A 26,156-nucleotide genomic window follows, 5' to 3' on the forward strand; every position below is an offset into this window, starting at 1 on the left:
AATACAAACTAAACCTCTCTAGATGCACTATCACTGTAAAATTTATAGCTATGAGCGATCTGTTAAGGATCTAACAAACGATGCAGTGCACACAGTAAATATTTCTGACTTTAAAACATAAAGATTTGAAGTTACCAACAGTTAGCAAAAAAAAAAAAAGGTTAAGAACAAAAGCAACTAAACATCTCTGACTACTAACACAGTTGAATAAACAACATGCTTTTAATAGTTGATACATTACTTCTATTTTTAAAAATCCAATTTTCACTTCCTTTAGTGTTTTTAAAATGTTTCCACCTGTCAGAAGACGACTGGAAGGAGAAGCATGAGATCAAGCCACAAGCCAGAACTAATGAGCTGCTGGTGCCAGTTAATAAAATTAATCTACAAGCCCAGTATGTGATTGATCCTCAGTTGTGAAAGGACATTTGTTTGTGCAGAATATGATGGAGCACAGCAAGGCTATGGGAGTCTACTATGTGAGTGGAGACATAGTATTTCACCTGGTGAAATCTGCTGCAGTACTTTATGAATTTGAAGGTGAGCCAACAGATGGAAAATGCGAGAAAAAATATGTGATTTTGTGTAAGATGCAGCATACTGTCAATATATTAATAAGATGTATAGTTACTGCAACACTGAGAATTCATCTCATGCAAGCCATAATTGGTAAGAAACCACATTCACTTTTCTTCTATGCTTTTTTAGCACTGATAGGGAAGAGTTTGCACAATGCACTGGATTGTGTTCATCCATGTAAGGGAGTGAATTTATCAAGCTTATTTGGAGCGTTGATCTAAATTAAGGTCTTAATCCAAAGCATGGGATGCGTTCATTTCCACAAAACAACATCGAATCTGGAACTCCCTCACTGCTGCCACCTTAACAGACACCTTGAAACCCCAACCACACCTTGGTTTAATTCAAAGTGGTAAAAAATGGGACTGGCATAACCTTTTCAAGAAGACACTGAGTATTTCTGAAGACCTTGAATATTGCAACTGTCTTCCAGACACGCAAAGAAAACAAAACAATACCAAAAATAAAAACAACAACATAATGCTAAAAAAAAAAACAAACCAAACACAAAAACCCACAACCTACATTATTTATCATTTTGAGAGGCTAATCCCAATAGATACAGTGTACCTGTGTATTTACATGCTAACAGAAGCGAGCAAGAAAACAGATTTGCAAATATATGCTTACAAAGATTGCTGCCCACATGCCTGACAGTCCATATTTCATTTAGTTCCCATACCTGGGGATCACCTGAGAATCTCAAATTCCACTGCTCCAAAAGAGCCTAAGGAGGGAATACCAATTCCCTTTAAATAAATGGGATTTTGTGATTTGGGGAGCATACTGAGAAAAGCTGAATGCCTTAAAGGCACAGAAACAAACACATAGGAGAGGAAAAAAAAAAACAACAAAAACCTGCACAGAAGAAAAAAAAAAAGTTGCTTTTCTTTGATATAACCCTTTTGATCACCCAAATATTTCTCAGTCAACAGTACTGGTGTAAGTAAACCATCTGTTCTCCAAAGCACAACTTCACAAAACCACAAATTACATATGAACTCGTTTAGCATTTCCTACAAGTTGTGAGCTATGAGTACCAATTAAATACTTGTCTTTCTGGCAGTGTGTTCCAGAGCAAAAAGCAGTATATTCCTTCCTTCCAGTGAAGTTTTTATACAGTTTGCTACAAAATTACATGACAGTTTTGTCTTTTAAGACAAGCCAGTTCTCAGAGTAAAACACTGCTCTATGCATCTTCAAACAGATGAACGTTTCCTGTTAGCATTTTATAGTCCCTTAAAACACAACTGCAAAACAGACCCTATTTAAGCAAGAATCCAACCAAATAGATTTTTCTGGACAACAAATTTTCCCTACAACTAAGCTTGCATTTTGGAAAAAGGAAAGCTGGTATAATTAGATAAACTTTTCTGTGTGTCAAAGTTTTAAAAACAAGTTTAGATTTTGATAGCAGCATCCATTGTAAGATTTTTCTGTTGTCATTATGGCGATTTTATTGTGAACTAGTTCCATTCTTCCATTCACTTTAGCAGAGTTCCTCTCAGTTTATCTCAGTATGACAGAGAACAGAGTTTGTCCTCCAGGCATACTCCTTAAATGGAATATTTAAGGAGAATTCCCATTATGTGCTCATTTAATGCTTTTCATTCCAGGTCAACCATTGTAAGTAGCAATGTAAAAAAAAAACCAAACCAACCCAAAACCACTATCTAAGTGTCCTAAGCAGGTATTCAGCTTTGAATCAAACTACAGACTCTAAAAACATTTTGCAGAGTGGTAACAGCCCATGTATCCTGACGAGTAAGGAAGTCATAGGGCTTTTGGCTGTCTCACGTTTAGAAACATTTTAATGCACTTTCATAAATCTGTATTTATATGGGAGATAAGAAATGAAATAGTGGGGGCAAAATAATCTACACTCATTTAAAGCAAGCTATTTAGCTCTGAACTAACTGGCTAAGACACGGGAAACAGAGATAGCACACACCAAAAGGACAAATGAAAAGAGACAAGCGTGAGCTTTGTATGCTGCTCTTCTAAGACGCAGTCACTGCATTAGCAGAGCACAGAGGCAGCGTGGGATTGTCAGGGCTGAATTACACAGCACATAAATCTTTATTACGTGGCATACGTTTCTGACAGCACTATGGCACGCAGGCCTGTGCAGCACAAGATGCCTTCAAAAGGAGCAACAACCTCCCCACGTGTGGAAAAGGCAGTTTACCAGCACAGTGCCTGATAAAGGAAAAAATCTAGCAAGCGCTGTAGTGCAGCTCATCTGTAAAAAACCTCCCAGGTTACGAGCGAGGCAGCTGTATAAGGAATGCAGTATAGGAAAGCGAGTTCAAAAGTGGAGATCGCTGTGGTGTGCACAAGCCTGAAGGAAAAAAATCCACCAGCTTTGCATTTGCAATGTGATGTTCACTGAATGTGCTAAATGGGAACAGGGCATTAATACTCATCTCCTGAATGGCAATGCAGAAGGGCAGATAGGTAAAGTAATGGGGCTGGGAAGGGGCAAAGAGCCCCCTGGGTACCCGCAGGATCATCATCTGGCAAACACAAATAAGTGGCTCTGTGTTCTTCCATAAGCACACCATCAGGAGAGCAATGGGATGGTGAGCGCGGGTGAGAAGTGTCTCTGCCGACTGCATAAGGAGAAGTTATGAAGATTTAGGGCGCTGTTATGAAGGTGTTCCGATGGCTTAACTGCATTTTCTTGTTATTTGCACTTGTCTTTAATTAAACCAACTGCTCGGTCCGACATCACGTTGGCCTCTATTCTGTAGGCATGCTGTTGCACAGTATGGCATCCTTTCTTGCTTTGCTAGTTTGTGAATATCTACTACATCTGCCTGCTGTGCTTTTTTGGTTTTATGCTGGAGGCTCTCCTAGTGCTCTGCATTATAGCCACAATAAAACTACATAAGCATTACTTTTTGGGCCAAAACTCTATTATCTGCAGTAAGAAAAAAATGACTTCTTTGATCTTGAAGGCATGGTGATACGTTCTGTGAGTTTGAGAATTTACAAAAGTTGGAAGCAAATGCTAGCACTGTCAAAAGGCACCAGCAAAATGATGTAAGGCAGAATTACAGCCCTAGAGCTTAAAATTCTTTGATTATATTCCCTCAGAACAACAGTTTTGAGAATAAGGACAGAGTATTTTTCAGGGTTGATGGATGCTCTAACAGTTTTTAAAAGTCAGAGTAGGAATTTAAATACAGATAATTGTTAAAGCACAGTGCACTTCTATTATCATAACTTAACACTTAAAATCACTCAAGATGGCATTTCAGGCTTTTGGAGGTTGATGCCTCATTAACAGATTGCTGCTTTTATAGAATGAGTCACTAAGAACTTCTGTTACGATGACAAAAGCACACTGAAAGCCATAAAAAAAAATCTACCCTGTACAAGGCAGTTGGTAAAAGGTGCTGCCTTCTCCAAAGAGCAGGAAAAACACCTCAAATACCAAACATTAAACTGGGTAAAGACAGTACATTCTTAGCATCTTTCAGAACAGCATCTGCAATCTAATCATGTTCTCTATTTATGACTGAACAACAAGGATATTAAATGTCACAAGTGATTCTGATAGGCATTCTCCCTCTCTCACGGAGATGATCGGCCTTCAGATAAATCTGACAGGATTGAAAGGAACAGAGCTGGTAATACAGCATGGAAGTTATGACTTTTCCTTGTTGCTCACAGCGTGAGGTTGATTCTGTCACCAACCCGCACTCTGCAGAGCAGGCAGGCAGGCTGCCACTTGTGAAAAACCAAAACCCCTCATCTCTTCAAAATGTTCTGCTTTGGGACCCTAGCAGGATGATCCCTGTGCGTTTGGCACCAGGAGTGCTTCCCGCTATGAAAATGATGGTTAACCTGGAGGCTGCAGGATGGACAAAGATAATATGCTATGAATCTCTTCTGTGACAAGTTGTTCTGTGAGGGGACCAAGGAAGGGGCCAGATCCTGCAGAATTTCAGACTGCACAGTTTAAAAAAATCTGATCTAACCTTCCCATAGCACAGCTCATGACCTTGACAAGCATTCCTAAAGCTTAATTCCAGATAGCAATTCTGTTTTCACCTACAGATGCAAAAGCACAGTACTCCCTTGAGAGTTCACCTGAACACAGACTTCAATACTTGGCCTGGTATTTTGGAGCCAGAGTATTCAAAAACTGCTCTGAAAGCATGGGAGAAACCAGTAAGCTAAGGGTATTCTGAAATACCAGCTTTTCTGCTACCCAGGGCCTTCTCTCTCAATCAGGGACCATTCTAAGAGCACTGAGATACTTCACTGTCCTCCTGTAATCAAACCAGTACTTCTACGGCTCAGGAATTTGCTCCTCCTGCTGCCAATCCCCTGGCTTGGATTCAGTTTTTGATAGCAGGATTTGTATCTAGACTTCACTAGATTTTGCAAAGCAACAATTTATTTCCAGATAGTAAAGACACCTGAGTAGTGACATTGCTTACCATGGAATTCATTAATATTTTGTTATAAAGACTAGGCGCTCCATAAGTAGAGGAAAATTAGTGTTGCATAACTGCAGATCCATTTAAAATTACATTTTCACATCTCAGAAGTTCAAAAACCAACAAGGAAGAGAGCAACAAAAGGAAAGCGAGGCTAAGAATTTGGAGGCTTCCAGTGAAGGCAGCAAGGTGGTTCCCCAAAAGCTAAGAGAAACTACTAGTCCTAATGAAGAAACCACTAGTCCTCTTCAAATACACCATGTGTACAAAGCAGTGCTCTGCTGCATCACAAATTCTTGTGTTTTACTTCCACTCCAGGTCATGAGTGTTTTCTGCTACTCCAGCAGGAACAGTCATGGACCAGAAGCCATTCCACGAATGACCACCGCCCTGAAGTGATGGTTTTTAATAACTTGTCAGATTCAGCTTGGAGCAGGGAGCAGAAGCAACTGACTTGGCTATTCAAGAAAAAAAAACTCAAAAATCATTACATTTTCTCCATTTTCAGTGATTATGTCATATTTCCTACATTTAACAAGAGGCAGGCAACAGAATGGTAAAAGGCAATTACTGAGAATAATTTTGAGTCAAAATCTCAAAAATTCCCTTGCTCACTAATCAGTGCCTCATTTCTGCAAACTACAGCCCAAGTTTTAAAATGTTTCTCAGCCACTACAGAAGGAATTAACTGAGTAAATCACAGATGCCATTTCAGGTTTCCAGACCTGCCTGCAATGATTCAAAAATATAAAGAGCCCAACAGTAGCTTGATTAACAGGCATTTTCCTGCTACAGGCTGGATGATTACACAGAGACACTGGTTAACGGTGATAAAATATGCACAAGCTTCCCTTAACTCAACTGTCTCCTGCTATTCTATAGCATTCTTGGCAACCTTCAATTTCCCCAGCACAGCCCAGGTGACCACAACATGCATTTGTCAAATCTGCTAAGGAGTGGGACTGCAAGGATTAAAAACCTAGAAAAAATACTACATTTCCTCTAATTAATGCTTAACTAATATTTCATTACACTATACAACAGCTGTAAATTACATGTCCACCTTAATTACAAATAATTTAGTATTGATAAATTACATTGGATGAAAATTTAATACTGGAGCTATTAGAACTGGTTCATTTACCCTAACATCTCATTTACAGAGCAAGACATTCCCATAGCTTGCAAGTATATGGCAAGCAATGATCGAAGTATGAACGAAGACAGTATTTAAGAGTCATATTCAGCTCAGCTCTACACATACCAACTATCTTTTTTTCTGTCTTGCATATAAAACAGGCATGAAACTAAAAAGAGAGAACACGTATTGAGAAGGAAAAAAAAAAAAAAAAAAGGTTGTCCTAATTCAAGTATTGTTAATCTAAAGAAAATGAACAATTTTCAAAAATTAATAAGACTGGGATAAAATAACCTGAATCTCTTCCAGAGGTTTCTTCCAGAAAAGAGATTCAGCACCAAGTACTGAAATGATGAACACTCAACCCCAGATAAGGCATTCAGAGGGGAATGTCCTTTATAACTGAAACAAATGGCTGTAGCATAACATTAACATATTGCTAAAATGCCAATCAGTTGGTATCATGCACAGGACTCTGCTGGAAGTGGATGTTTCCCAAATCTCAATGTGAGATGTCTAATCCCTCTTAACGTTCTTCCCAAGAGTTTCTTGGCAAGTTCCTTGCTTATTTTGGGATGTGAAAGCCTTCCCCTGCAGTGGGTAAGGTCAGCAATAAGGGAAAGGCTAAAAGCTGAGCATCACAACAGTGACTGCTGGGACACCAAGCTTTTCCATCCTGAACACTGTTCCTACTCCCTTAAATTTCTCAATACATTCTAAATTTAGTCATTATTTTAAAAATGAATGTGTCCAAGAAATAAAAATCCAAGAAAATTATTATCATTCGTTACTTTAAATCTACATACACAACTATGTAGCTACATATACTCCATAACTATGACTGTGGGTTTTTATTGCTTTAATCAATGCTTTTAGTGAATTCTTAGTTGCTTAATGTTTGTCTTAAACTGGAACAAAATATCTTGGCCAATTATGGTGTTACTGCTCACTGACATAGCTTTTCCATTTAAGTTGCACGCAGCTACTGCTCACCCTTGCATTTCTGTCTATGTTCACACATGACTCTGCTACACTGATTGGACATCAACAACATGCCAGAAGGAATGTGTAGATATCCCCCTCAGCTTCTGCTTATTCATAGTAGGTGCGAAAGAACTGTGCTGTAGTGAGCATGGGAAAGAGGCAACTACAATAGAAAACAGAGGAACACAGCTGACTTCAAGCTCCCTTGAAGAAAAGTAACATAAACCACAACAGAAAGGAAATAAAAGCAAATATAATGCTGTTCATCTGTTTTCCTGTCTCATGTGGCTAACAAAAGTGATTCTGTTCTCATGAGATGATTACCCCATTGCATGCGTGACAAGCAAGGATGCCATAAGGTGCTTCAGTGCAGGTGCAAGATCATACAGCAAACGGCTTGCCAGACAAATGCTCTGTTACAAGAGGAAAGTGAAAAACAAAACAAACACCCAGCAACTAGAAAACCAGTTTGTGGTTCAAACTCTCACAAATGATGATTGCTTTGACTGGAATCTTGCAAAAAGTAAGGTATATGCATTCAGGTATACAGCATAACTACTGCCATATACCTGAACAAAACCCAGCTGCTACCAATTGTGTATGGAATACACTCTGCCTTTCCATCAGCAAACAAGCACTTATAGAAATTGAAGTCACTTACACCAAGCAACCACCAATGCCTTATTCGCTCAAGGGGAAAGGGATACTTTGCTACACGCTCCAAAGGCCATTATGTTTGGCATCCCAATAAAGTCTTCATGGTACCTTAGTTTAGAGGAAAAAATCTTTTTGAAACTAATCCTCGTGGAAACAGTCATCATTCAGTGCATATCATTTTGCTGATACTGAAGTCCGGATTCTAATCATAAAATGGTGAAATCAGCACAGCACACCTCTTCTAGCACAGATGATATCCACACAAAGATCACTTCGTAAATACACAAAAGAAAATCTGAGAACTTCACCTCTATTCAGGTGAATCAAATCCCCCTTACACAAAGGACATGAAATAGCACAGGCTAATAATCTACAAGACTAAGTATGACATACAAAGTGCATATTTTATGTATGTGACCTGCTGATACAGTTCAAGTCCAGTCTAAAAGAAACTCCTGCAATACCAAAAACATCGTAGCACTGCCCAGAGTTTTTAGGGGCATCACAAAGGAACAAAATCCCTTCTGACTGGGCCAGTATTATATCAATATTTACGTACTGACAGCAGGAAAGAAGAGAATCAGTACAGTGATTAGCATGACGCTCTTGAAAAAAATTAGCCATAACTAAAGATGTGAGTGTTGGAATAAAGTTCATAATAGGTGTGTTACACCCTCAGAATGTATGAAATTGTCTAAATAAAATCCATTACATAACATAAGCACTCCACCTTCTCCATTCTGATGAACCTTGCCACTCATGCATATACACTAATGTACACGAGTGCATGTGTGGGCTGTGGCACAGACACACCTGTCACATGTGAGATGATCGCAGCTGAATGAAAACCCTCTCCATTTACCAAGCACTCAAAATGTACTTCCCCTTCATTTTTCCACCTATCACCACAAAATAATGAATGAATTTGATTGAACTGACAGGTATTATTATATGAATAGTCTTCAGCTAAAGCTCTTTCAGTTGTCTGATAGGAATTGTGAAGGTACACAGAATAGAAGGTGACACATCCCCCTTTTTTTTTCTCCAGTTTAGGTTGTCCACTCTAATATATTGTTTCTATTCCAAACTTCTGTTGATATCATCATATTTGACTGTGTTAAATTCCCTATGCATTTTAGTATATGACAGGCAGACACAGATCACAGACAAACATTACAATGCTGACACCAGCAATTTCAGAATGAATAAAGCAGCCTTCCCATTTTAAGTATTATTTAGAGCTCTCTGGATCTAAAACCAGAACAATAACAAGTAATCCTTTATTCATTGCTCACTTTTTCTCACGTATACTACTGAGAAAAAGATTTTAAAAGTTTGACAATTCATTTTAGGTAGAAGTTTGTAATATATTAGATCTGGAAAAAAAAGGATATTTCTTTTTTGAAATTCCTCCCCTTTTTATTATTATTATTATTATTATTATTTTAAATTTAGTCTGAATTTTAAAAACCATAGTGAAAGGTAATTTTAGAACTCACTTTTCTATAATGAGAGCTCAAGAACTTTACGAAGCACTTTGCTAGTTTAGGTCATCTGTGTCTTAGAATTTAATTTCATAAAAAAATACATCATGAATGGTATGGCTTGTTCATATTTCAATAAATAACAAAATAAGCACTAGATTAAGCCCCTCATTTTCAGTAGTTTTCAGACTGCAGAGCAGTCATTAAGCTATAACTGCTGCTTTAACACTGAGAGTTGACTAAAGCTCAAAGACTGCAATCCCAGAGAGAATCAAATCCTAAAGCTTTCTTACCATCAGTTTCCCCTCTCCATACAACAACATGGTGGACTGGACAAAGTCACCAGGAAGCCATACTTCCAGCCGTGGTCTCCCCAACGAGCACCTTCTAAAATTCTACCTCCCTGAAAGTAGCTATTGATTTCTTAGTGTCTCAGGTTTCCAAAAGTGGCAGTGTGCTGTCCTACAGAATGCCATTTGATGAAATAAATGAAATGCCTCTATTTATTCCGCTCATATTCCTGTCCCCCATTTGACGGACTACTCCATGCTGTGGCACTTCTATCATAGTGCTGTACACCCATTTTTACCAAGCAGCCCATCCACCTCAAAGCCATGAATTCTTCTGACTCTTGTGACTGTGAGCAGTCATGAGCAGCAAGACTGGAGGACCCCTGCTGAGCAGAGCAAATCCATCTCATTGCCTGGAGCCAGGGAACAACTCATCACCTGTGAGTGGGAGCCAAGATGTGACATGAGCCCTCGCTCAACTGAGACATAAGCTACACGATGCATATTCAAGCCCACATGGTGACTCTGCAGAGTCAGATGCTTTCTGAACTGAAGAACTCAAGCCTCCTGAGAAGATGCAGCTATTTTGGGAGTCATACACCATAAAGAGATAATTTATTGACAGAATGCAAACCTTCATAGTATCTATGGGACCCCCCACGATCTTGTATTGTACAATCAGCCTCATAGAACAGCATTAAGCACTCTGAACAGTCTTCTAACTGCTCTCGAGTTTCTCCGGTACTCTGGATATTTTCCAAGCAGTAATTAATAGAATCAACACTTTCCCAGTATTTAGTGTTGATTCTGAACTAAACAAAATTGCTTCTCCTGAGAATAGTGAAACGCAGCACACGTGAATTCACAGTGGATGTTTTCAAATGTGGAACTTTTTGCTGTGTTTAATAACTCTCATCAACTCTTATTAATACTGGATCGTAACGTCTACTTTCTGTCAGAGCCAGGAACATGAAACAAACAAACAAAAAAAAGCAACATGCTATCTCCTTCAATTATGGGAAAAAAAGAGCCTCTGCAAAGCTTTATTTAAGGCGGTATCAAAGTATGGCAAATAACATACTAGAAGAACCATGATGCGATATGAGCTCCATATCATTTAGTTATCTACCTTCAAGTCACTACAGAAGGGGGAGAAGTCTGCAGGTCACGTGGTGCTCAAAGGAAAGTTGTGTTCACAGTAACAAGAAGCCCACCCACGAGCTGGGTGCCAGTAACCAAGGCTTGCCTTCTCAACATGCAAGAAGCTGCAGCTACCCCAAAACACCTGGACAACATTTTTTACTGTTGAATGGGGCTTCAGTGTTCGCCCCAGAAGTGCTGTTCCAGTGCTACCAATATGAGATGTGCAGCCACGCAGACAGGCAAAGCATTACCAGACACCAGTGTGGTATTATCACCAGGAGAAGGCAACCTGGTGAGATCTGTACTTCTTGAACTCCAGAGGTGACAGATATTAAAGGAAAATGGATAGCAGTGAAGACAGAAAAATGCCTAAAAATCATTAAAATATGATCAAATGTGATTTAAGATACATTTTTTCTTCTCATTTACAGTCCAGGAATGAACACTGGTTTGCTGCATACCCAGCTTTCTTTATTCATATCCAAATGCAGCCACCGCACATGGGCAGGTATTATCAGATCCTGAGGCTAAGAGTCAGCAGTTTGAGTGCTAAGTCCACTGAGTTACTGCCATTCTCTCATACTGAGACCACTGTAGCACAGTTCATTTAAACCCTTAAAAACATCGATGTGTAAGCGCCATTTTACAGGTGCCTGAATATCTTAGGGGATACCCAAGAGAAGGATCTACAATAAATTTTCCTTAATCTTAAATTTACTACGTACATGGAAGGTTCTCAAGGCTCTGTGAAATTACAAATACCATTGTGCTAGAGGGACTACCTGCTTCTGCAAGACCAAAACCCGAGCCTTCTATGATACAAATACGTATCTGTATTTATAAAATATATTTGTAAAATGCTATTACCTTATATCTGTAGTATGTTGACACGTACTCTCAGCACCTGAGTCTAAGTAAATCACCTCATTGTTGGATATGTGAATGAAATAAAGGTTTTTATTTGTGCTACTAATTGAATACAGGAAGTACGCAATTTTCAAATGGGGCATTAATGTTCCAATACCAGATACCAAAACTTAATTACCTGGCAGTAATTACTTCCTCTTCATTATATTGTTTATAGGTAAAGAGAGAAAGACCACTGCTTCCATTATGGCTAATGTACGTGTGGCACCTGGCAGAAGAAGCAATGCTGACAGGTGTGGCCATGATTGTATCTTTGCTGAATTAGTCAAAAATCTTGTACTGAACTTTTGCTAGCTTTGTACAGGATCACAGAGGAGAGCAGAAAACGTGCCAGCAAACATTTGACCCGCCAGGAATTTTGCAATGCATTTCAACCAGCAGAAGAACTTTATATCCCATAAGAAATTTGTGGTTTCTATGAGATCTGAAAATAAAATAAACTAGAATCAGGAAGAGGAGAAGGGAATGAATAGCGGCGGCAGGTCACGGAGAGAAATCAAATGCTAAATGATCAGGTTGGGCAGACAATGAATCCTGAAGCACAGAGAGCCAGAACCAGGAAAGAGGCAACCTTCCAAATACATTTAGGTTATTTGGGAGTATACTTGTATGGTATGAGGTGACAGATAAAGCAATTAACTCATTTCTGTAGTGAACTGGTGGCACTAAGGAGTCAGGGAATACAACATTCCAATGTGCTAGACTAGACGCTTGCAAAGGACAGGGTGGCTTGATTTCTCCTTATTTATCTTTAATCCTTGAAATAAGGTGACAGCGCCAGTGTCTCTGGAGACAACTCTGTCCTCTCCTCCCCCCCTAAAAATTGATAAACAGTATTCACACCTTATTTAAAAAAATATATGTTTACTGACAAAAATGTCACACATAGTACCAACCAGCTCTTGTGAAAGGGAACGAGGAAAGCACAATAGATTCTACTTACATTCTGGTATTGCTGGTCTTGTTGATAATTACAGATTTCCCAGTTTGATCCACATTGTGATCCATCCCAAAGTAAGCTGCCACTCTGTGTACCAGCATCCTCTGATACGAAGACATCTGAGGAAACTTTTTATAGTGATTACTGGAAAAAAAACACACACAACAAATTCCACTGATATTTACATTTTCCTCTGAGCTACAATCAATTGACAATAGCAATGCATTTCATAACTCAGTGGACAGTCTGAAAATTTCTTCTTTGTGCATTTGCACACTGATGCTCACTACAAGAAGGCAGAAAAGAGTAAGCAAGTCTATTTACAGTTTCTATTAAGCACATTTCCATGCACTACAAAGCTCACAACTCATGCTGTCAACCAGGCACTACAGCGCATAGATTTGCTGAGACACCAGCAACAGATTGCTGCCCTTCTCCTAAAGGACAGGCACAGAGCGATGCTGGGGAGATCTAGATTGGCACACTCTCCTCTTTCCTCTCTTTCTGTCACAGAGTTTATTTCCCAAGAGTGCAATTTTTTCCTCTGCTCCTATTCTGACTACTTTTTAAAGCTATAGGAACAGTTTATTAAAAAAAAACAAACAAACAACCAGCGCAACTCCCCTCCCCCAAAGTTCGGTGTTTTGTTTTCCAGCATGCTAGAATAACAGAGCACACAGGGAAACCTGCATGACAGCATATCTGATTGAGTATGTTTCTTCAGAAATGCCTGTGTCATATTCTTCATGCTAAAAGCCTGACTAATATTTTTGGATCCAACTGAGCAAAACCAGTGGAAGCCATTGAAAAATTATTGCAAGAGGAAAAGCAAAAGGTTTTCATTTACATCCACTGTATTTTAAGCAGACACAATGTGTCAGGACATAAAAGCCTGATCTTATGTCATGCCATCAAAAGGGCTCAGGATGCTGGGGTCCATACGAGTGCATCAATCACTCAGATGTGTTTCTGCATGCACACGCGACCTCTCAACCAAGTGCAGAGCTCTACTTACTTGTTGTCACTAATAAAATCAATAATTTCCTGTTCCATTTTCAAGAGTATCATCCTGTCCCTGTCAAAAAGAAGAAAAAAACAAAACACGCAAGGAACTGTAGCATCAACTACCAATAGCCATTTTAGATCAAAGACTGAATATGCCAACATTTGTAAGGCAATTTTTCAAGTGTGGCCAGCCATGCTGATAAAAAACGAAATGTGTTTTGCCCTGGCACATCTGAAGAAGATCCCACTTGGCAGTGCTGCATCTTCCCTGACACAAAGACAGACTGAGACCTTCCTTGCATTCAAGCACAGTCAGAGGGCTTCCAGCCACATGGGGCTGTATCAGTGTGTTGCCCATAACACTGCCCTGACTGCTGCAGCTAGCCCTGGTGTTTTCTCACCATTTTTGATGGAATATGACATTTCCAGCTAGCCAAGGCTCGTTAGTGAAAAGAGATGCCATCCACATAAATGTCCAGCATTCTCTAGGACACACATCTTTCTGTAGGCAGTGAACATTAAGTGAGAAGACTGTGCAGGCTGATCTGGTTAAGAGCACAGTACAGATCAATGCTATGAACAGGGACTCCCAAGAGACACTGCCGCATTTCTTACTCCAAATGTTCTGTTTTTCAACTGAAAGTTCTCAAGTGTTCCTTTTTCCTCCCTCTTCCGACAAAAGTTTCCAAGCATAGCCCCATGTGTACAATTTTTGTAAGCCTGACAGAGTCCATCACTCCTTAACTCTTTTGAACTTTCTTATTTTGTACAGTTAAAACTGTTTATGGACTTTATCATCCACATCACGAGTGACCAACCTTTTGGCTTGCCTGGGCCCCACTGAGGGAAGAGAAATTGTCTTGGGCCAGTGTCTGATTGTTGCTGAGTGATGGGTGTGTGCCCAGAGCTGCACTGCGCTGCTTGGTGAGCAAGAGCTGCCACCATGATGGCGTGGGGCAGGGCATGAAGCTAATTACCAACTGTTCTTGATTGCATGCAGCCTGATCTATAGAAAAGGTTACACAACCTGTAACCTATCATTACTTCTAGATTTTCTATTACATGGCATCTATCTAACAGATTCAATGAAATTAACACACAAAACAATGTATAAATACATAACAAATCCTTTCTTAAGCCTTTAGAGGCAAATTTAACAGAAATGGGCTCACTGCTCTAAATGGTAGGAATACCAACACAATTCAGCATTGTGCACAGGATTTTAATTGTCTACAACAACACCAAAAGAAAGCTACTTTATATTCATATGCAAACCTTCACTTGCAATTGTTACAGTACCCCTAAAATCACATAGATGCTATATGCAAGAAGGTAAGAACAAAGACCAGATGTCACTGAAAGTGAAATTAAGTTACAGATGAGTAGGAATAGGAGTAGGGAGTAGGAATTGATGAGTTTTAACAGCTTTTTGTTCCATTAGAAACCTACCTTCCTTTACATTTTCCCTCACACCCATCTACAGAACTAATAAAACATGATGTACAGTTTATGGAATTTCTAACATTGGCAGGTATAATTTCAAAAGGCTCAACTCTAATGCAGAAAGTACCTACCTGGGGTTATTCTTTAATGTGTTAATGAGAAACTCATGCAAATCTATCCCCGTTGAGTCTGTATACTCTTGACTGCAATCTGAAAAACAAAAACAAATACTCTGCACTCGTTTATTTTATTTCAACAGTTATGATTAAGTTATACTTTAAACCAAGTTCCATTTTCCAGCCGCAACCTGAAAGCGTGTATTCAGAAAGAAAGCATTCATTTGGGGTTCAAGTTAAAGTAAGTAAGTAAAGAGAAATTTGATCTTGGAAGCACGGGTGGATGTTCATGATTCCACTGTACTGTTCTACAGGACACAGCACCAAAAGCAGACACTGAAAGAAAACATTAGCCATTTGAAAATCATGACAAACCATCAATGCCAAGCAAGTCATTTCCATACTCTTCATTTAAACTCCAAAGCTTTTAAAAATGGTTTTACTCATCACTTTGTACCACTTAATACATGCCGCATGCACAGAAAATGAGGCATGGTGCCAAGAGGAATTCTATAAACAGACTGAAAATCCAGTGACACCTGAAAGTAGGCGGGTAATGGGGACGTGTGACAGCAGTCAGAATTAATTTTCCAGCACTGCCACACTGCCTGAACCAAAGGTACGGGCAGATCCGCGAGCTGGCGTGAGCTGTGGAGAGCTCCATTGAAGCCAAATGACAATTCACACCAGCTGCGGATCTGCACCCAGGTAGGCAACGATTATTTTTAAGATGTTATGCTCTAACTTTGTACCGTGGATTAATAAAAAGGTTTTTCAAATATGACTTTGTTTAGATACAGGATCGGTCCTGAAGAAGTTGTAGTAGGTGATAGCAGGTGATAGGTAACTGCAATATTAGGTGGCAGTGCAGGTTAAAGGTCGAAATTGGCTGGACTTCCTTATAGTATTTGAAAGAAATTCTCTGACATAGAGGAGTGATAATAACCAGGATTACTCTGCTGCCTACACTGCACAAACAACCTGTCAGTGTACTGTCATTACCAGAGAGAGAAAAAGAATATTAGCCAGAGACTTATCCTTTACATAACCACACACACTTACATACATGTAAGTTCACACCACCACAGTCAAGTACTCAAAACAATTATTTTACATGAAAAAAAAATATCCACACCAAACCATTTTGGAAGGTTTCTCACTTTCAAAGCCCAACATTTCTATGAAAAATTCATGCATGCACATTTCACATTCTGAATTATCACAATGTGTGGGAACGTTCCTGAGCATTTATGCACAAAGAAAGAAATGTATGCTTATAAGAGTAGTTATAGCAGTTTAAATATTCCAAATTCACCTTTTGATAACATTCTGATCTTGTTTTTCTCACTGTTTTTATCTTTCTCTTTATTTTTATCTTTCTCTTTTTCTTTCTCGGAGTCATCTTTATTAGTTTTATCTTCTTCTTGCAAACTAGGAAAACTCGAAAGCTGTAGTTGTATCGATTCCTGTTGGGAAGAAAAAAATAAATAACTTTAGGGCCAGATTCAATACAGTTTCTGTGATTCGCAGCCTGTGGAGATACCTGTTAAACTGTGTATGTCTAGAAAAGCTGAAGCCAGGTACATTTCTTTCCTATTTGAAAAATGATTTTTTTTCCAGGAGAATAACATCATCTTAGAAGCCAAAGTTTACTAGTAGGTGGTTTGAAATCTACGTGCTTTTAGTCTACCTACGTTAAAGGCACGTTATTCTCCACTTCAGTAATTCACTCTCAAGAGTTGCCAAAACAGTGAATTGCATTTCATGTGGGTCTTTGTAAGGAATTCTAAAAATTAAGAAATAGCACGAATGTCAAATAACAACCAGTGGGAAAAGGTCTGAAAAATGAGACTTTTTCCCAGAAAAAGCAGGTTGCAGGTTCACATGAACTGCTTTGTGCATGTAAATTCAGCATCAGCAAGACTGAGCATTCAGGCTCTGATAGAAGACATAGGCAGGCAAATTATAAACTCATTTGTACCCAAAATGGCTTACTGAGTTTCTGTATTGCATACTTCACATCTAAAAATGCACAAATATTCCTTCAGCTGAGGGGGTGAAGTGGGCACTGCAATATTCAAACAAGTTGTGGTAAGCAAAATTCTCCGAGGCACCACACATCCTCAGAAATGCAGTACTTCAGAAAGACTGAGTCCCCTTGAAAGCATGCTTTAGCTTTAAAAATTAATTAAAATTGAGAATTCAAGCTCGTCGCCTTTTCTGATTTGCTTTAAGGAACTTGTTATTCCCCACTTCAACATCACTTACATTGTGTCCGTTGGAATAAAATGCAAATTGAAATATCTTGAGAAATATAAATAACGCTACGGTAACTTCGGAAGAAAACAATCTGATTGTACAAAACTTAAGGGAGCAGGCTTATGTGTTTGTATTTTTTGTTGAAAAAAATCCCAAAATAACAACATATGCTTTTGTGTAAAAATTGAATTAAGCTGCAGCAAAGCTCCCTGGTAATGCAGTATTTAATACAGGAGAGCCCTGCAGGCCTGATAAATTTCTGGCATCAGGTTAATGAAATCCAAATTCACCTTTGCTACAGAAAAATCAGAATTTCTTGAATGCTACTAAATATTCCTACCTCACAATTTTTCAAAGAATAATAGCATAACAGAACTCTTGATAAAACGCTTCAAAATAAGGGATTTTTTTTTTAAGGAAAAAAAAAAAAAACCAAGACCACTGTAATTTAACTGATACTTTCAATATTTATTTTTTTAAAAACAAGATTTTGGTGCTTTTCCTGTCTTAAGTAAAGAACAAATCAGCCACCACAGCACATGTGAGACAAAATCCTAAATGGAACGAGGTAGCAGCATAAACATGCCACAGAAAGACAGGAATTGGGTAATTTCTCAGTCTAATTGAATGTGGCACAAAGGACTCAAGATGAAAAGCACTATAAAGTAGAAATAAAGCCTTAGAGCCCATATTTAATATGAACTACTCTCCTTAATCCCTATCTCTGTTATCTCTAGATGACAGTGCTAGCCAAGATCTCAGTGTACAGTAGGTACAAGGGAGGGACTGCTGGCCAGATGAGATAAGGGGTGACAAAAATGTCTGCTAACCTGCTTGGATGCACTGAGAGGGCTAAGATTGTGCCTGCTTTCTTTCACTTCAAATGGCAGAACAATTTCTCATTCAAACCCCACGCTTAGATCAACCACTGACAGAAGACCCCGAAGGACAGCCCTGAGCCCCTGTGCTGCTCCGAGCAGAGCAACCGTGCCATTAGCTTTCCAAACAGAGGAGAAAAATGTAACTGGCTGCACCAATCTCAGGACATTGACCTTACGCTTCACAACGGCTGCAAACTTACTGCAATGAAAAACAACAGACTGTGCACATAAGCACACATATGAACATACAGGAAATGCTGTCTTACATTTAACATAACGCTTCTATGTTTGGTTGCACTGGAAGAAACACACATGAAGGGCTGTAGAGTCGTGAAAGCAAGCTACTGTGTATTTTGTTATATTTTTATTGATGTTTCTCAATAATAAAATACAGTGTTAGTAAATACATTGATACAAGGTAAGTATAGTGAACAACAAAATAAATATTCAAATTGCAGTAATACACGTATTGGTCAACAGTATAACATTAAAGGCAACATTCCTTGTAAGTAAGGACATAGTGAACTATCAGGTAAGCGTTCAAGATCAAGTAATACAGGTAAACAAGTGTTTTTTCCTTACACAGGAAAATGAAGGCAAGTATTCAAATATAAATACAAACATCAAGTCTGCAGTACAATCCATACTTTGTAGTTCTGGCAATGTACCGTACATTCTCTGGCAATTTATTTTCTGTGCTTTGTAAACCATTAAGATTAAATAATAATTTTAAAAAAATAAGAAAAATAAGCTTTTTCTCCTATAAAGTGAAAGCAAAGCAACTGGGTAGGCACAAAGCTTCCTGTACCCTTCAGCCAGTCCAAGGAGGAGGCTGCAGGTCCCATGGCAAAGCTGAGCCATGTTCATTAGCCAAAGGGCAGTGAGGGCAAAAAGGCGACTCTGACCTCATTGATCACACCCAGCCAACTTCATCTTTACAAAATGGAAGCTAGGTCCAGGGAGCCTTTCATCTCCCGTTATTGTTTCAGAATGGCCATGGACACCCCTGCTGTTCCCAGTGCAATCAGGTAGGGTCGGGCTCTGTGTGCAGCTGGAGCCCCACTGCCTGAAGTAGGGAGGTTCAGTACAGATCCCGTGCAGTACATTATCAACTACCATGCCATGCTTAATACAGTCTCTTTATATTTATATTATTCTCTTTTTCATTCTCCAGTAAACAATAGAAAATACAAATGAAAGCAGAACAAAAGCCACGTGTGTCGAGCAATGCATGTTAAGCTAGCATATACCTAGAACAGAACAACTGATAAAATAAAACTAGCAACTGCATAAACGTCATTGTAGAGCAGTAGAACGTGGAAAAGTCCCCCTGCTGAACAACCTGGTTTTTGGTCTTTTAAAACAATAAAAAAATAGAAAAAATCTCTCCATATATGAGAGAAGAGGAGAGCTGAATTTGATTCATTTCAAGTCAATAGAGGAAACTGAGAGAAAGTACACTTGAATGTGATTTTCCATTTTTTTTTGTGCTAGGCTCGCAAGAAGTCACTTCTTCAAACTCTCTATGGCTGATCTCGTTTGCACATATTTGCACATACACATCTCAAATTACATACAGGCAGGCAGTGCTCATGTTATTTTGGTTTTAGTTTGTGTGTTTTATTCAAGTCTTGTTCTTAGCAGGCAAACAAAGAAGCATATCTAAGGTTTTCCAACTGGGGTATTTTTTTAAAGTGGGTCTACACAGACTGCCACCAGTGTTAGGCTCCAGGGTGAAGGGACAGAACTCTACCAGTCACGGGGAATACAACACTACCAGTACAGATAGACTCAAAGACAAGCTTTTTGTTACTGGAAAGTCTACACCAAGAGTTTAGGAAACAAATGCCACTTGATAGAAGGCACCCTTGACTCTTCCAAGGTATTCTGGAGAGCAAAGGACCTGTAGATTTTAAGTGAATGGGATGCTGTTATGACCTGGAGTCTCAGAGGACCCAGAAACCAAAGCATATTCATAACTGTATCTGGTGCAGCCTCAGAAGAGATAGCCTTAGAGAAAATGACATTAATATTCTTTTTGATTGTTATTATTTGTTTTTTTTAATTTTAGAAACCGAATTCTTTTGAATTCTTTTCCATTTGCTGAAATTTTCAGGGGGTCTGGAAAAAAAAGCAAACAACACCCTGTGACATAGTGCAAAACCAATATTTCAAAATAAAGTTCACGCTAAACCAGATAACTCCATAAACGTGTTCATTGTCAAATGTAATTTTTTCCCCCAAGAAACACACTGCTAAATGCCCGATTAAGTAACGAAGCCATGCAACAGAACTCAGAGGTCAACCATGCAGCTAACAGCAATGACTGTAAATGTACCTGATTGTCGTGAAGGGTTTCCGCTCCTGGGCGAGGGGATGACTCCTCACACACAGCAAGACTCCGGACGAGCTTTCCCTTAGCTCCTGACTGAATAAGACAGAAAGAAAACGAGAAAGAAAACACTCCTGCTGATCCCAGGTCACATAAAGAGCACATCAGCTGTCCCTAAACATCTCCAACACCTACTAAAGTAAATATCCAGTACAGCTTTATCTGACTTAGATACAGACAGAAAGCTATCGTAAGCTACGAGCCACATATGAGAGGCAGTTAGTTTCTTTGTGCTTTTAGTCATTTCTGCTATGGTTCACTTCCACTAAATCCACTTAAAAAAAAAAAATCAGAGTAGATAATCCAATACTAATAATAAGGAACAGATTAATAAAACACTCAAGTTTTACAGATTCCCAGCTTGGAAAATTATAAGAGCTTCTGCTGCCCTAGAAGCTCCTTTGCTCCTCCATACCCCTCTCCCCCAACCTGGAGTAAAATAACCTCTGTTACTTACATCAAAATTAAACCATTAAAATGATATTGAAACAAATATAAAATGCTCATTATCAAAGCAAAGGGAATAAGTATTTTCCTTCCTCATTGGCACACTCAGTTTAACATGAGCACACGAGCCCACAAGCATGTAAGTACTGGGGATAAACAGTGGGATGCCTGACATATTTCACCTAAAGGAACTTCTCTACCTTTGTGCAACAGGATTAGAGGTTAAAATAAATAAATAAATAAATAAATAAAAGGAAAAAACAACCAAACAAAAAAAACCACCACAACCAACCAGCAGAAGGCCATCAATCCAATCGCAGACAGATGTCTGACTCCAATTCTCCATCCAAACATGGCAGCTTATCATGCAATTCCAAACAGACATGGACCCTTACCTTAGACCTCTTTTTCTGCTGGTTTGCACCTCGTTTCTGGGTATGGTAAAAAAAAAAAAAAGAAAAAAGAAAAAAAAAAAGCAGTTTTCACTTCAGTAGGAAATGTGCACAACAAGAGCATTTCTGATAAGTAAAGAAATTAAATCATTTCTAAGCCAGTATTTTAATGAGGTGCTGATTGCCAGAAACAACTTCCCCAAACCCAGTCTGGAAAGCAAGAAGAACAGAGAATCACCTCTGCTCACCTCACCCATTTTAAGAACAGGTACAATCAGCACAAACACTGCATAGTGTTCTGTAATTTTTGCATAGAATAGAATTACAAGAAAAGACATACTTAAGTAAATGCTTCCCCTCTCCAAATTCCTCTTAAATTGTAGTCTCCCCCTTTATTTTATATTCCATTGAGCAAAATGGATTTAGACCCCCTCATTCGACAAAGTCTTCTTGTTAAATTACCTTCTTAGGCTTTGCAAAACAACTTTTTGTTGGCAGTAACACCTACAAACCAAACCACACATTAAGTAATTATTCATTAGCATTACCTGTAAATTCATGAGATCAAGGTAGTTTTCTAAATCCCCAAAGAGGGAAAACAGTCAAATATTTCACCAAGCTCTAACACAGACGTGTAGGAATTAACTTCTCAGAAAAATTAATAACATGGACAGCAGCCTAAAGAGCTTGAAAGGTATAACAAATAACAGCATTTATTTTACAGGGAGATAAAAGGATCCAAATGAAAAAAAAAACAAAACAAAACAATGAAAACCAAAACGAGACAAGTCTCAAATTATGAGGGCATAAAACAAGGGAAGCGTAGGCAATGGAAGAGGTCATAGAAATGGAAGTGCAATGATAACACATCAATATTTAACGCACGCATTTGCTATTCCCATCTTACCTGCAGCTCTGTCTTGCCATCGCTCAGTTTTTCCTCTTTCTCCTCTACTTCTGAGCTTTCAGATTTATTAAGGATACAGTTGTCTGGGGTTGCTTCTGAGATGGCAGACTCCTGCTCTTTCGCAGCTTCCTCTGCTGTCTCCTGGTTCAATTTACCTTGCTCAGACATTCTTCCAGACAGAAATTAAAATAACAAGATTTGGTGACCTGAAAGGTCAAGATACCACAACACAAACACAAAAACACCAGGGATGAATTTTATTTTTTTACATTCCCAGGCAAGTCATTTCATTCCCTTCAATAAATAAACCAAAGTGAGGAACTCAGGAGTTGAGAGCCACGCACGCCTCAGCTGAAGTGATGCATTCAATTGACAGCATTGGGTAACAGCGGAATTGACTTGGGATAATTGAGCAGAGCTCCAAAACTAAAAAGTGCTGCAGGGGTTGAGTAACAGCCTTAAGGCAAGGCTCTGAGAGAACTGGGTGAAGGGAGGGGGAGCGAGGGGCTGTGCAAAAGACCTCAGTGGCACCAGGCAGGGAAGAACCCGCTCTGCCCTACAGTTAGGCTGGCATGTGCTCCCCTCCCCTAGATCCTTTTTTTTAGTTTTAAGAAAACTACAGCCTCAAATGAAAGAGAATGAAAAATAAAAGACAAGCACCAACCATGATATTGTGGCTTTTCAACACTCAGCCGTGTTCTCTGTACATAACAGAAGCCTGTGGTGCTCAATATTGGTTAACAGTAATAATAAAAATTCAGTTGGAGAGGTAATAATTCAATATAAACACGAAATCTAAATTTGGCAATAAAACTCTCAGGGCTTGCGTTCGCAGGCATCAAACTGACAGCTCCATTATTAAAAGTCTAAACCTCTTCCTAAGCCCCATGTCACTCTCCAGCACTGTGGAAATCCTACAGGATGCCCACGGCAGGTATTTCTGATGATGACATCCTAACCGAACTGCATTTACTCTTGGCTCACAATGGGTTGCAGAAGCTCTAAAAGCTTTTCAAAGTTAAAGCCTAATATTATTCTCCTCTCTAGCACCCTCTTCAAGCCTCCCCACTGATCAATTGTCAAATGAGACTTATGAATAATTTAATTATTTCTTCCTCTCCATCTATTTGGCTTAAGATGCATCTTCAGGAGAAACAACCACAGCTGAGGAGTTATTTCTATGAGTCTTTCACAAAATCTCACCTCTCGTCTACAATGATACAGCGGTTATTAAGAAAAACCCCACTTTGCCATGTTTCTTTTTACAGCTTCTAATCAATACTCAGCAGATTTGTTAGCTTCAATTTTTTTCTCAATTTTTTTTTCAACTTTTCACTCAGCTTCAATTTTTGTAAAGCTATGCTTTAAATGAAAAAAATGTACTAGTAATTTGTAACCTTATTCGTCCCAGTTTTTGCTCTTCTTTTGACATGATAAGCAAATAAAATCCTTCCAACATTACATCAAAACGCTATTTCCTTAGAGAACTGTGGATTTTGCAAGATAGGAAACTACACCGAATATTAAGCTTATAAATTTGATTGCAGAAAGCCAATTCAAGCTTTGAACTATCCTCATCCCCCTGCTCTTCTACCCAGGAAGAGTAATGCTATTGGTTAACCTGCAGCTATAGCTGATGCTTTGCTAAAATTTCAAAACATGATAAACTGCGAGACCAAGAGTTGGTCTGCTAAAGGTCCTTAATTTGCTATGGATTTATAACCAAGACGTGCACGTACATAAACTCTACGTGTTCATATCATCCCACAGCTCATCTACATGCTCACACGACATTTAAAAACCAGTTACAGTCATGGCTAGGCAGCTGCACTAAAGAAATCATTTACCTGAAAAACTGCTATAATTCCCACTGTCTTCCTAGCGTCTTCTGTTGCTCTTCGCTAGTTAAGTCCACACAAATGATCAACGACAACTTGAGTCCCATGTCCCCATTAGCAGTTCAGCATGCCTATCTCCATGCTGCTTCTTCAGAGAGTTTGATGGATCATCGTCAACCTGGAAAAAGACAAAAAGTAAATAACAGTAACGGTAACGATCGTGGTATGGGTAAGGATGCAGTAGACAAGACCAGATTTCTAACACTAATGACCGGCTTCAAGTCACTTTCACAGCTTGATCCAGCTCCACCTGTCTCAAAACTGCCTGCTTCTTCTCTAATGAAGGCTAGAGCCGGCTGTTCAAGGCATAACAGCTCCTACGCAAAGAACTAAAATTAACAATTGCATTATGCACTGAAGATTACTCACTTCAATTCTAACCTTTTTTAGTGAATTCCAGCACTTCTCATTAAAAAAAGCACATATACATATTTATATATAAGCTCATCTGTTTGCTTCAACAGAAATCTCTGAGGGCATGAGCAAGAAAGACTTGCTTGTTTTTAAACGACAGCTGCTGCTCCAACTAGAATTTACATCTTCAAATAGGACTGAAAATCAGCTAGATGGGGGTTTCTGGAAAGTGACCTCCTTTGCCAGGGAGGTGAACTGAGGTTTAGTAAGCCAAATATAAGTTGAAACGTTCAAGAAGGGGAGGTGGATGGCTTTGAAACTCTACTCCCCAAACAATGCCCAAAAGAACTTCCTGCTGTACACAAGGAGACCTCCAGGTTATCACTGGAGAAATACACCTAAAAATTTGCCTCATTGCACAGCATTGACTGCACTGCAACCAATATATACTGTTCATCAGGAGAGTGTTGGCCAACTGAGCAACTGGTGTGAAAGAATGTGAGCATTTTGGGACAAGGCTCATCTGCCAGCCATGGCTGCGTGCTCAGCTGTCCACTCCTCAATGCTTGCCTGTGCACAGAGGTTGAAGCAGTTAGTACACGTCACAGAAATGGGAAATAGGAAGAAACCCACTGCACTCTGCTTCAGAAGGAAAAAAAAATGTTGAAAATCATCTCGGATTCCTTGTTTCCAAGGCATACTGAAAGCCACACCTGGCTGCAGCTGCCAGGAAGTACTGGCAGATCACAGGAGCTTCCAGCATTCAAGTAGCTGGATGTCAAGACACCAAAACGCAACTCAGCGTTGCACAACATCAAGCCCTGCTCCCTCCAGAACCTCAGGCGCAGAGGAGAAGAGCACACAGCTCTATGAATTTCTACAACGCCATAAACTTACATTAATGAAAGCATTTCCACAAGCCACTTCATAATTTGTGCAGAGTAAGACACTCTCATGTCAGTATTTCTAGCAGGGCATATTCAGTAATGCATCTCACAGAGAAACGTACTTTGACATGATGAGGGTGGCAAAGTAACAGCATGGAAAATTATGCCCAAGCACACAAGCACACACAAAAATATATTTAATAGAGCCAACAGCCGGAGAGGTGGTGGTGGCAAACCAATCAAAAAAAAAAAACCAAAACAACCTAACACCATCACCACAAAAATTAAAAACAAAGAAAAACACACAGAGAAACCCAGAGTTGTACAGTGTGTTGCAGTTTCATCTGGAAAGCAGCCAGGCAGGGAAGAAAACACTGCAGTCAAACACCTCCCAAACCAACTAACCTGTACCAAAAATCAGAACACAAATGATTATTTCAGGATTCTTCAGTGTACGACGCAGTATGCATTAACTATTCATAAAACTAACAGGACAAACCAAACAATGGACCCCAAAGCAAGCAAGCAAAGAATATCACACCTAGGATGTGATCTCCTGCAACTCCAACACAGTTCTATTCC

General features: G+C 39.2%; 1 protein-coding gene across 1 annotated transcript in view; it reads right to left on the minus strand.

Annotated features, from left to right (window-relative positions):
- ARPP21 (cAMP regulated phosphoprotein 21) overlaps positions 1 to 25,924 on the minus strand; it is a 100,670-nt gene extending 74,746 nt beyond the window's left edge. The window contains exons 1-10 of the mRNA XM_042817506.1: positions 25,901 to 25,924; positions 24,283 to 24,451; positions 22,436 to 22,641; positions 21,991 to 22,032; positions 21,532 to 21,567; positions 20,636 to 20,725; positions 16,473 to 16,623; positions 15,173 to 15,251; positions 13,609 to 13,668; positions 12,597 to 12,737 (exon numbers count right to left, since the gene is read on the minus strand). Of these exons, the coding sequence (XP_042673440.1) occupies positions 12,597 to 12,737; positions 13,609 to 13,668; positions 15,173 to 15,251; positions 16,473 to 16,623; positions 20,636 to 20,725; positions 21,532 to 21,567; positions 21,991 to 22,032; positions 22,436 to 22,603 (767 nt within the window). The 5' untranslated portion in view covers positions 22,604 to 22,641; positions 24,283 to 24,451; positions 25,901 to 25,924. The remainder of the gene's footprint in view (positions 1 to 12,596; positions 12,738 to 13,608; positions 13,669 to 15,172; positions 15,252 to 16,472; positions 16,624 to 20,635; positions 20,726 to 21,531; positions 21,568 to 21,990; positions 22,033 to 22,435; positions 22,642 to 24,282; positions 24,452 to 25,900) is intronic.
- Positions 25,925 to 26,156: the final 232 nt, after the last annotated feature.

This window comes from Centrocercus urophasianus, unplaced genomic scaffold (genome assembly GCF_019232065.1).
Source record: "Centrocercus urophasianus isolate 14NV4802_14NV808 unplaced genomic scaffold, USGS_Curo_1.0 seq_16, whole genome shotgun sequence".
Taxonomy (NCBI): domain Eukaryota; kingdom Metazoa; phylum Chordata; class Aves; order Galliformes; family Phasianidae; genus Centrocercus; species Centrocercus urophasianus.